The sequence below is a fragment of the Capra hircus genome, chromosome 23, assembly GCF_001704415.2.
Source record: "Capra hircus breed San Clemente chromosome 23, ASM170441v1, whole genome shotgun sequence".
Lineage (NCBI taxonomy): Eukaryota > Metazoa > Chordata > Mammalia > Artiodactyla > Bovidae > Capra > Capra hircus.
This window is the reverse complement of record NC_030830.1, coordinates 4,187,340-4,199,493: the sequence shown is the minus strand read 5'-3', so window position 1 is coordinate 4,199,493 and position 12,154 is coordinate 4,187,340. Positions and strand designations below refer to the sequence as shown.

At 38.3% G+C, this 12,154-nt stretch overlaps 1 protein-coding gene across 1 annotated transcript in view; it reads left to right on the top strand.

Moving 5' to 3' along the window:
- LOC102189642 overlaps positions 1 to 12,154 on the top strand; it is a 247,782-nt gene that overhangs the window by 166,238 nt on the left and 69,390 nt on the right. Inside the window, 2 exon segments of the mRNA XM_018038501.1 lie at positions 1,178 to 1,430; positions 5,319 to 5,482. Of these exon segments, the coding sequence (XP_017893990.1) occupies positions 1,178 to 1,430; positions 5,319 to 5,482 (417 nt within the window).

The following is a 12,154-nucleotide window of genomic DNA, read 5'->3' as shown; positions in this document are numbered from 1 at the left end:
GTTGTTAATGAAACGAGACTGCACAGATATCTTGGTAGCTCAGTTTATCTAGTTTCTTAAGCAAAGAGGATCTAAGCACAAGAGAGAAGGGGTGTATGTATACGTACAACTGATTCACACTGCTGTATAGCAAAAACTGACACAACATTGTAAAGTAATTATACTCCAATTAAAAAAATAAAAGAAAAAGAATCAAAGGACCTAAACACTGGATATTTCGTATCATTGCCTAGTTCTGCAGGCTTGAATCGTACATTCGCTCCATCCCATGTTGTAGTTGTGGGGCTTGACAATAGCTACAGCAACAGTGAGAATTTTTCTGTTTTTACTCTATGATAAGGTCCTCTGATAAAGAAATGTATATACCTTATTTTATTTGATACTCACAGTGGCCTAAGAACAAAGCACAATAGTTTCCTTCAAAGCAAAGGTCAAGGAAAGGATAAAATGAAGAACTCTTTTTAGTAGAGAGCTGATAAGCAGGATACACAAACAGGATTAACTCAGAACAGCAGCTCTGTGAGGCTGAAACACAGGGGAGGGGAAAATGAGAGTCAAGGATGGCTCACTTTGCTTGGAAAGAGGGTGCCAGAGTCTGGATGAAGGCTTCTTGAATTACTGGGCTCCCCTTGGATTCAAGCTTTAGATCCTGGGTTGTGTGAAGTTGTCCCTTTAGATGTTTCTGGGGTCAGCAGTGTTGTTGTTGTAGGTAGGGGCTTTAGCTAGAGAATCGTAAGCAAAATCGTTCAGTGACATGAAACTTGCAGAGAATTATGAGATTTGTTTGTATTTCTGATTTCTGTTAGAGACTGAGTCGTTACTAAGTCCACCGCTATACTTTGATTTCAGAGAGCCTTCTAGTGAGTATGTCGACCTGCTGGCTAGTTTTTAGTCTAAAGAATGCTCTGCTTAGTGGATTAAAATGGTATCCTTTCTATGACGGCATATGAAATTTACAAGAACAACGGACAAGGTAGAATTTGCCATTTCCTTGAAAGTGAGCTGTTGAGATTCTAAGGAAAAGATGAAGACTTCTAACACTTAACTTTGAGATGCTGTTAAGAGTCACAATTTCTGCATTAAAAATAAAACACATTGTCCTGCCAAGTGTTTTGTGTACTTAGCGTTTTATGGAGTTCTCTTTTGCACGGGTCTCACTGCTTTTTTTTTCCCGCAGATTCCGTTTTTCCCCCCTCACGGTGGAACTCTGCTACCCAGCCTCTTCCCTTCACATCGCAGAAGAGATGCTTGTGGTTGTGGTGGGGCCTTTCCTGCTGAACGCAGTGGTACTTCTCTTGGTTCTGGTCAGATGGGGCTGTCAGCTACTGTTTGCCTTCTGCCCTGATGTCCTGTCAAAGTTAATCATCACCATGGGACTATGGGCAGTTCTGGACCCACTGGCTGTATTTATTGTGGATACTGTCCTGGGGGTAAGTCAAGTAAAATAATCGGGATATGAGTCCTTGACATAGAGTGTAATGTTAGTGTACAGATCAGTTGACATGGGAAGCTTCGATAATCATGCTTAATTCAATATGCACCTTAAATTTAAGTTATTCATTTTCTCCTCATAATAAAAATTTGTGGATGTCTAATGCAATCATTTTAAGTGTAGTTTTAGCTATGTTAAACACTTGCAAAAAACAGAAAATAGTGGAGATCAAATCCAAACTAATTGGTACATTTTCAAAATTATTACAAAGAAGGTTTCTTTTGTAACCTTTTTGGTAACTTTTTTTTTTTAATACAAAGGATTTTCACAGTCAAACTTTGTAAAAAGTAATTGTACAGTAGTTGCTTTGCTCAGTTAGGTTATTTATTTCCTTTTGATTTAATACTCTGTTGTAATAGATATATTGAAGAAGAAGAAGAGCTTTTTAAAATTTCTAAATAATAAATAATTTTAAAAATTATTTAAAAAATTTCTCCACAGGCGTTTAACATTTGTGATGTTATATGAAATGACAAAACAGTGCATTTTCACTCTAAAATATATAGTTTAAGATTTCATAATTAACACTGATATACTATAATATGAATTTGTATAAAACATGCTAATAATAATTCTAAATCAAATATTCATTCATAAACTTATCTTAATTCATGGAATAATATTCCTTAACTACTCTATTTATCCTTTTAAGAAGATGGTTTTCCAACTGGTATATATGTGTTTCGACTCTATTCATTGTGTCCAACAGATCATAGCTTGGAGAAGGAAATGGAAAACCACTCCCGTACTCTTGCCTGGAGGATTCCATGGTCAGAGAAGCCCGGCGGGCTCCTTGGCCTCACAAGAGTTGGACACGACTTAGTGACCAAACCACCACCAACACCACCAGATCATAGCAAGGGGGTTTTTGATGGACCTTGCTTGTTAATTGTATTTGAAATAGATTCTGCCAATAATCAAACCAGTCAATCCTAAAGGAAATCAGTCCTGAATATTCACTGGAAGGACTGATGCTGAAGCTGAAGCTCCAATACTTTGGCCACCTGATGTGAAGAACTGACTCATTGGAAAAGACCCTGATGCTGGGAAAGATTGAAGGCAGGAGGAGAAGGGGGTGAGAGAGGATGAGATGGTTGGATGGCATCACTGACTCAATGGACATGAGTTTGAGCAAGCTCCAGGAGTTGGTCATGGACAGGGAAGCCTGGTGCGCTACGGTCCATGGGTCACAAAGAGTCAGACATGACTGAGTGACTGAACTGAACTGAACTGAACTGCCAATAATGGCTTCCCCGGTGGCTCAGCAGTAAAGAATCCATCCGACAATGAAAGAGACATGTTCGATCCCTGTGTCGGGAAGATCCCCTGGAGTAGGAAATGGCTACCCACTCCAGTACTCTTGCCTGGGAAATCCCATGGACAGAGGAGCCTGCCAGGTTACAGTCTATGGGTTGCAGAAGAGTTGGATGTGACTTAGTGACTGAACACACACACACACACACACACACACACACACACACGAGTGTTACATTCATCTGATACAATCCAAGTCAGCTTCCATCAGGTCACAGACCTCTGTACTGGTTCTGAGATGGCCCTGCTGGAGGCTACTTTCCTGTAGATGACATCAGAGGCACCAGGGTAAATTAACAGAGCATGTTTTGTCAGCTGCCTTTGATACAGTGGACTATTCATCTGGTGATCTCTCTAGGGGATCTGGTTGGAACAGGAAAGCTGTTCCAGGAGGGCTGTGAGATCTCAGAAGATCATAAACGGCAGCTGCTCATCCTCCCAGATGGCCTCCTATGTAATGTTGCAATAGGACCACCTCACCTTCTGAGGTGGCTCCTCACCTTCTCAGTAGACACGTGAGGCCCCAGGAGGAGCCGGGAGATACCAGGGGCGACGGTCCTCCTGGAATGTAGATAGCATCCTTCTCTACCCCTCCTGCTCAATAATCCTTGGTGGCAAGTCTCCTTGCTAACCTGGAGTCCACAAGAAATAGGAACATGGACAAAATCCAGCTGGTCCCAGCCAATCCACTCAGAATGCGAATGAGGCTAATCAAAGGGGTGAAAAGACTTAGGATGGGATGGAAAACACAGCCACTTCTAACTCTAGCCCATCAGGCTCCTCTGTCCATGGAATTCCCCAGGCAAGAATAGTGGAGTAGCCGCTCCCTTCTCCAGAAAAACTTCCCAACCCAAGGATTGAACCCAGGTCTCCTGCATTACAGGTGGGATTCTTTACCTCAGAGCCACCTGGGAAGTTCCTCTAACTGATCAGGCTCCCTCTTCTGACTTGTCATCAAGGTGGTCCATGGTACTGAGACTTCAGAGAGTGGTGACAGGCTAGAATCTGAAAGCAACTCTTCCAAGTACCAACAAACTCTCACTGGCACACGATTGTACCTCTAACCGTTTACATGGAGACTGGACACTAGGTACATGGGCAAGCTTGAAGCACACTGCTTTTAGTTCATTTTAATGATGTTAAATTTACATCTCGCAGAGTCACCAATCACACTTATCTGCAGGTTGTAAACAGGGGTCCTTCCTCTCAGACATAAGAAGTCTGCATTCTCACACAGGGCCGGAGAAGCCATTAGTGGACTTAGAACGATCAGCCCGGAACCCTGAGCAAGGGAAAGCCAGCCTAGCGAACAGCCAAGGCAAGGGAGACGCCTTCTCAGATCTGCTGCCCAAAGTCCTAGCAACAGGCTTCCATTTTGCAAGGGAAATCCATTTACTTCTGTAAATCCCAGAACAGCACATAGAAATAACTTCTGGAGTGGCGGTGGAAGAAGCAGCAGCTGAGAGTTGGAACATCACTACCAGATATTTTGATGTAAGAAAAATATAAGTTAACCTCTCCGGGCTTCTGCTTTTTTCTATACGTTATGGATTCGTTTTAAACATGCCCTTTGCTGTTTAGTCACTATGGTCGTGTCTGACTCTTTAGTGACCCCAGAGGACCCTCCAGGCTCCTCTGTCCATGGGATTTCCCAGGCAAGAATACTGGAGTGGGTTGCCTTGCCCTCCTCCAGGGGATCTTCCCGACCCAGGCACCAAATCCACATCTTCTGCATATAATGGTCAGTTTAATAAATATTTTTTAAAAAGTAGAGAAAAACGTCCTTCTCACTTACATTGGGGAAAAAATACCTTATTTGCATTTATATGGCATATGACTTCCACTTGAGATCATGAGAGTCATAATTAAAGAACATTCATGTTTTATAAAACTCAAAGGTCAAAGAAGTCATATGACAACATCTTAGTGTTTTATATTTGCTTTAAAGACCTCTTTGCCTTGTATTTATTTTTAACCCAATATAGAATATATTTTCCCCTGTTTAAAATAAAGACGTTATTAAATTGACCTAATGTAAACTTTCGTTTTCAAGCTCGCATTAAATAGCCTGATAACTTTTTTTTATAAGTTTTTAAAATAAGCCATCTATTTTACACAAAGCACAAATTAAATTTCTTTCAAATATGCTTCAGAAAAAAAAGAATCTTTCCACCATGGTATTTAATTTCTTCATATTTTGTGCTCATTAAATCAGAAGTTAATAGTACATAAATAAAACATGGCTTTTACTTTATGAATTGCATGTAGAGTGCACTCATTTAAACGCTTATAGAGAAAATGAGAAAACCCTGATAAGCCAACCATGCAAGCCGGGTCTTTTCTTTTTTCTTCCTGCAACTGAAGATATGATGAGCTTGAGTACCTTGAACATTTAATTTAAAAACAAATTATACTATCAGATGGTTTTTGCATACTTAAATTATCTAACTTGATGATCAGTGTTTTCTCCTCATTATTATGATTATTTTTAATTTGTATCTTCTTTTGTCAGCGACTCACACAGAGTGGGGAGACTCCAGTAGCTGATGCAGCCAAACTGTACTGGATGTTTGAAAGAACCATGCAATCTGGAATTCTCGGTGTGATGCTCACGGTGCTACTTTATGTCCTACTGTTCATCATTTCGACTTTGATTTTATATGTGTATTGTCTCAGGTAAGGTGTTCCAGTCCTGTTCTTCAGAGTGTTCAGCCTCCAGTCTTGTCATATGTTGAGGCTGTGGGAATATGGGTGAAGAAGAGAGGGCAGATCCATGTCTCCACATCTAAGGTAGAGATCTCTTTCTCATGTGTAGAACAGCCAAGAAATGATTTGAGCTTTGGGGAATGTTTTCTCCTTTATAGGAAGAATTAATTTTACTGTGACTCATTACACTTGTTTCTTCAAACCAAGGGCCAACAAGAAACAAGGAGCAAAAAAAAAAAAAAAGAAAGAAACAAGGAGCAATCCCATGATACACAATGACATTCTGGAAAATTTTCTGGAAGATTTGTCTGAATTTCTCTTTTCTTCACTCTTCCAACTCAGCTTCTTCCCTCTCTCACCACCCCTGAGAAAATCACCACAAGAAGAACCATCCTTCACCGCTGAGCCTGAATATCTTAGAGGTAGACTTAACAGGCTGTTAATTTAGCAAGCAGAATACGTGGGTGGAGAAAAACTGTATAAAAGTGCTGGGAAGAGCTTCACTCTGTCCAGGGCTTCCTTTGCTGGCAGAAGCCTTTAGTTTTGTTACAGTCACGCTTGTCCAATTTTACTTTTGTTTCCTGTGCTTTTTAAAAGTTTTGAGATTATTGCCAAAATTGATGCCATGAAACTTTCCTCCTACATTTTTTGGTATACATCTTACAGTTTCAAGTCTTATATTGGTAGTTTATCTATTCTGAGTTGATTTTTGTGTGTGGTTTAATATAAGCATCAAATCTTACTCTTTTGCTTGTACATATCCAGTTTTCCCGACACCATGTATTGAAAAGACCACCCTTTCCCCATTGTGTACTCCTGGTACTTTTGTTAAAGATCAGCTGACTATATGCATGGACTTATTTCTGGGCTCTCTAGTTCTTTCTATTGCTCTATGTGTCTGTGTTTATGCAGTACCATACTTTTATAACTACTGTAGTTTTATAGTATAATCCAACAATTCCAATTCTGGAGATTTATTCAAAAAATTAAAATCAGGACCGTAAAGAGAAATTAACATCCCCATGTTCATCGGAGCACTATGCACAATAGCTGAGCTTCCCTGATGGTTCTGATGGTAAAGTGTCTGCCTGCAATGCAGGAGACTCAGGTTTGATCCCTAGAGAAGGGAATGGCTACCCATTCCAGTAGTCTTGCCTGGAGAATTCCATGGACAGAGGAGCCTGGTGAGCTACAATCCATGGGGTCACAAAGAGCCAGACATGACTGAGTGCCTAACACCAACTCCTAACTAAGCTGTAGAAACAAGCTAAATGTCCGTTAGCAGATGAATGGGGAAAAATGTGATATTTACTCACAATGGAATATTGTTCAGCCTTAGAGAAGAAGGGAGTTCTGTATTATGTGACAACATGGATGAATTTTGAGGACATTATACTAGGTGAAATAAGCTAGTTGTTGAAGGACAAGTACTGCATGATTGCACTTACATGAGATATCTAAAATAGTCCAAGTCACAGAAGCAGAATAGAATGATGGCTTTCAAAGGCCGAGGAAAGGGAGAAATAGGAAGTGGCTATTCAATAGATAGAAAGTTTCAGTTATGCAATATGATTAAGTTCTAGAAATCTGCTGGGTAATATTGTGCCTCTAGGAAATAATACTATACCGTACACATAAATTTTGCTAAGAGGGTAGATTTCATGTTAAGTGTTTTAAACAATTTGTTAAAAAGTGTTAGGAAGAGATCATCACAGGAGTCTCTGGGAACATGGAGGAAAGGAACCTGCCTGAGTCTGGACATGGCAAGGACAGTAGCCAAACACTTCAGTTGAAATAGAACATTTGAATGATTTTTGAAGTCTTCATATAATTTAGCTAGAAGGAAAACAAGGATGTAGGCAAAGAGACTCCGAACTCATAGGAAGCTCATCTCAGGGAAGAATGCCAATATGGATCTGTGTGTGTTGACTGGTTAAAGTGTGCATTCTTAACGCAGATGTTAAAGCAACACTCCTAACTCTTCTGAGCTTTTGGATCAATGCTGTCAAAACATGTGATAACCCAGCTGGCATCAAAGAAGTGCAAAGGAGCTCAGGGCTGTGGTGCAGGGTGCTGAGAGGGCATTTGGTCTAGCTCTCAGTTCAGTTCAGTTCAGTCGCTCAGTCGTGTCCCACTCTTTGCGACCCCATGAATCGCAGCACTAGAAGTTCCCCAGGATGGGGACTGGCTGTGTAAGCTCCAGCTTGGACCTGATGGAGTTGGGCTGACTGGATCTCATTTGTCCAATAGCCTGAGTGATTTCTTGCTGAAGAGTTTCTACTGGAAAAATCCTCACTTTCTGGAGCTCTAGGAGAAGAGTTGACTGGGATGCTGGTTCCTTGCCTCTGTGCAAAAAGGTTCTTGAGCTGGGTGTAATTACTTTGGATTTTGTAGTTGTAATAGAAGCATTGATCTTTTTAATGATTTTTGTTATTATAGGTAGAATATATGTGGTATAGTTTGAAATTGAAGCTATAGAAAAGAATAAAAAATAAAACACCAGTAATTTGTTAATTACTAACATTGTTAATCTTTTGATAAATTCATTTCCATCTTTTCCTGTGTATATTTATTTTTACAAAGTTGAAATTATACTCAGAAAACTTTATATTCATTTGTTTTGGTTTCTTTTAAATTGCAGTATAGCTAATTTACAATGTTGTGTTAGTTTCAAGTATATAGCAAGGAGATTCAGTTATACATATATATATATATACATATTATTTTTCAGATTATTTTCCATTATACATTATTACAAGGTATTGAGTATAGTTCCCTGGGCTATACAGTAGGCCCTTGGTGTTTTTCTTTTTTTTATCTATTTTGTATATAGTGTGTGTATCTGTTAATCCCAAACTTCCAATTAATCTTCTCCATACACCTCCTGCTCTCCGTTTTGGTAACTATAAATTAGTTTTTTGTGTCTGTGAGTCTCTCTGTTTTGTAAATAATTTTTCATTTGTATCATTTTTATAGATTCTTTATATAAATGATCCCACATGATATTTTTTCTTATATATATATTGATTTAAACTTAATGTTATATGATATTTTCATATTCTTTACTTCATGAGCATGTAATGCCTATACAATATTTTATAGCATATATGCAGTATAAAATATTTAAACACTACTTTATTCCTGGATGATAGAATTATTTTTCATTTTTGTACATCTTATAAATAATTCTGGTGAACATCTTAAGATCGTGCCCTCATTTTCAATTACTGTTTGAGTAGAGTCCTAGACATTCTGGTTCAGAGTTGATGCTTCTAAGACATCCTGTAACTAATTTGAAATTGTTTTCTAGAGAAGTTGTATAGATTTATGCTTTCACAACTGTGCGTGGGGAAATAGCAAATTGTGTTCATATCATGCATTAACCTTTTGTAATCTCACAGAAGAAACAGAATCTCATCCTTTTCTAAACATGCGTGCATTTTCCAGTTACTAAATATTCTCAGTATCTTTATCACCCATTTTTATTTCCTCTTTTGTGAAATGCCTTTTAAGTGTCCTTTTTCCTTTTTTTCTGTTTTTAGTACTAAGTTACATGAGTTTAATATATAATAGCAGTATTAATTCTTGTGTCATACTTTAACAGATATTTTCCCCATTTGATAATTACCTTTTAAGTGAATTTTTAATTTTTAAAACATAAATATTCATAATTTATATACAGTCAAGTCTTTTGATCATTCTTATGACTTATTTAAATAGCTCTTAATAAAAAAAATATATCCCCATTAGAGATTTTATCAGTGTTTGCTTCTATTTTTATTTAGACATTATTTTCAATGAACTCCTAATCATAAGCCATGTAGAATTCATTTGCTGTGGCTAGTGTCAAGATCTAAATGCAGCATTGTTTTTTAAAATTTTTCTGATCTGTTCTTTGTTTGCACTATCTTTATTTTTATTTTTTTTAGTTTTTTATTTTTTAAATTTTAAAATCTTTAATTCTTACATGCGTTCCCAAACATGAACCCCCCTCCCACCTCCCTCCCCATAACATCTCTCTGGGTCATCCCCATGCACCAGCCCCAAGCATGCTGCACTATCTTTAAATATTAACTGTTTTGCCATTTCATCTTATGGGCTTTTCTTTTAAGTAATTTTAATTCACTAGCTTATGTTTCAGATGTAATAGACAGAGTTTCTCTTTGCTAGAATTTCTTTTCAAAATTTTACCTGTTTACCAAACTTTTATAGATGGCCAGCTATAGGCATTGACTCAAGGAGAAACTCTGAAGAGCACTGTATCTCTCAGTGTTTACTGCATATTTGGCTCTGCAGCGTTCCTCATAACCCTTTCAAGTAAAGCTTCTCTTGACTTTATACACATCTTTTAACTCTAAATTCTTTATCTGAATAATCCAAAAGATCAATAGGCTGCACGCATCTTTTGAGAATGAGAAACCACACTTTAAATGTCAGTTAGATTTGTTTAAGCTTTCATATTCCTGGAAGTGGTACACAAATCTGAAAGGCTGGTACTTGAGTTAATTAGTTTTTGGGATGCTGATGTCTTCTTAATCATTGTCTTAATAGTCCCAAATAGCCTTATAAGTTTAGCTGCTGTCATTTATTACTTAGTAAAATTAATTTGGATTGAAATAATTTAAAGACAGATTTTGATGAGAGTATTATGAGCATATTCATTGTCTAGGGAATATGTATAAGATAATCAAAGATTCTCTACTTCTGAATCAATCTTCTTTACAATTTTCCTTATTAAAGCAAACTAGTATTTACCATGTGGAGGGAAAAGTTCTGAATATTATCTAATCAATATATAGCTAAATAATTTCATCCCTCTTAAATTGTTAGTCTGGTCTCACTGTAGCCAGATAATTTTTGACTATATATATATATATAGTCATATACATGACTCCTTTGTCCATGGAATTCTCTAGGCAAGAATGCTGGAGTGGGTTGCCATTTCCTTCTCCAGGGGATCTTCCTGGCCCAGGGATTGAACCTAGGTCTCCTGCATTGGCAGGCAGATGCTTTATCATCTGTTGTTGTTGCCCTAATGGCTTCCTATTGGTTTTGCATATATAAGGTCCCTTGACTGGGGCCATGCCTTCCCCACATATATGACCTTAATGCTCTATGTCTCCCCATTGCTCAGTCATGAGGGCTCCTTTTCATCCATCTCTTTCTAGGAATCTTCCCTATGCCCTCCCTTCCTAGTTGTAGGTACTTGGCATTTGATAGCTGCTGCTGCTGCTGTTAAGTTGCTTCAGTCGTGTCCGAATCTGTACGACCCCATAGACAGCAGCCCACCAAGCTCCTCTGTCCCTGGGATTCTCCAGGCAAGAACATTGAAGTGGGTTGCCATTTCCTTCTCCCGGCATTTGATAGGCATATGTGGATATTTGCTGACTGATTAAATGTATGATCAAGGAATGAATGAGGAAGATGATTGTCCACTTATGAACATGAACCTACATACACGTTGAAAATTTTGTACCAAAGCCACAGGATGGTGGGCTTCCCTGGTAGCTCGGCAGTAAAGAATCCGACTGTAATGTGGGAGACCTGGGTTTAGTCCCTAGGTCAGGACGATCCTATGGAGGAAGAAATGGCTACCTACTCCAGTACTTTTGCCTGGGAAATCCCATGGGCAGAGGCGCCTGGCAGGCTACAGTCCATGGGGTCACAAAAAGTTGGACACAGTTTGCTGACTAATCAGCGAAAACAGCAAACAGAATGGTGACTACTCAAGGGTTTCCAGAAAGACAATAAAAACTTTCTCCATACATATCAATGCTTCGGAGTCACTTGTTGATGTTCAGTTGCTAAGTTGTGTCTGACTTTGTGACCCCGTGGACTGCAGCACACCAGTCTCCTCTGCCCACTATATCCTGGAGTTTGCTCAGATTCCTGTGCTTTGACTCAGTGATGCTATCTAACCTCCTCATCAGTGTCATACACCTCATCTAAAGTGTTCAACAATTCTGCTAAAGAATATGTGGATTTTAGAAAAAAAATTAAATATTTAAAAAATGAATGAGTGAAATTTGGCAAGCACGTGCTTGTCACTCTGTAAGAAGCTTGACTGTTAACATCATGTCTGTATGGATCTGTACCTGCCACAGTCTAAAGTATTTATGCCAGTAGATAAAGTACTTTTCCAACTTATATTACAAGCACATGGACTACAACATATATAGACCCATGCTGCCAAACTCCTTTGTAAGTTCTGGAGTTAGAAATAAGCAATCGTACTTGAGTCTTCTTCATTTTTACATTACATTCTTCTTCTTACATATTTTTTGAATTAGAGTTATTTAAAGTTATAGATTCCATCCTTTTCATGACCCTTAAAATACTATGTTAACTAAATGTTCACACTTGTCCTTTTTAGCTTTAAAAGAAATGTCACATGCTAGGTTTCTATAAAGGACCCACATTCAGATGTGAACCAAACATAATAGCTTCTGCCATTCACCAAGCAGTGAATTGCTGCAAATGTAGGGCACAGGGCAGAGGACTTTGTAAATTACTTTGTCTCATTGTCCATCACCAGAACCTCTGGCATAATATGTGACCTGTTTCTGTAAACAATAATGCCTAAGGCTTTATGAACAGGTAGAATGTAGTTTCTACTTTAATTAACTTTTAAAGAAATAATTT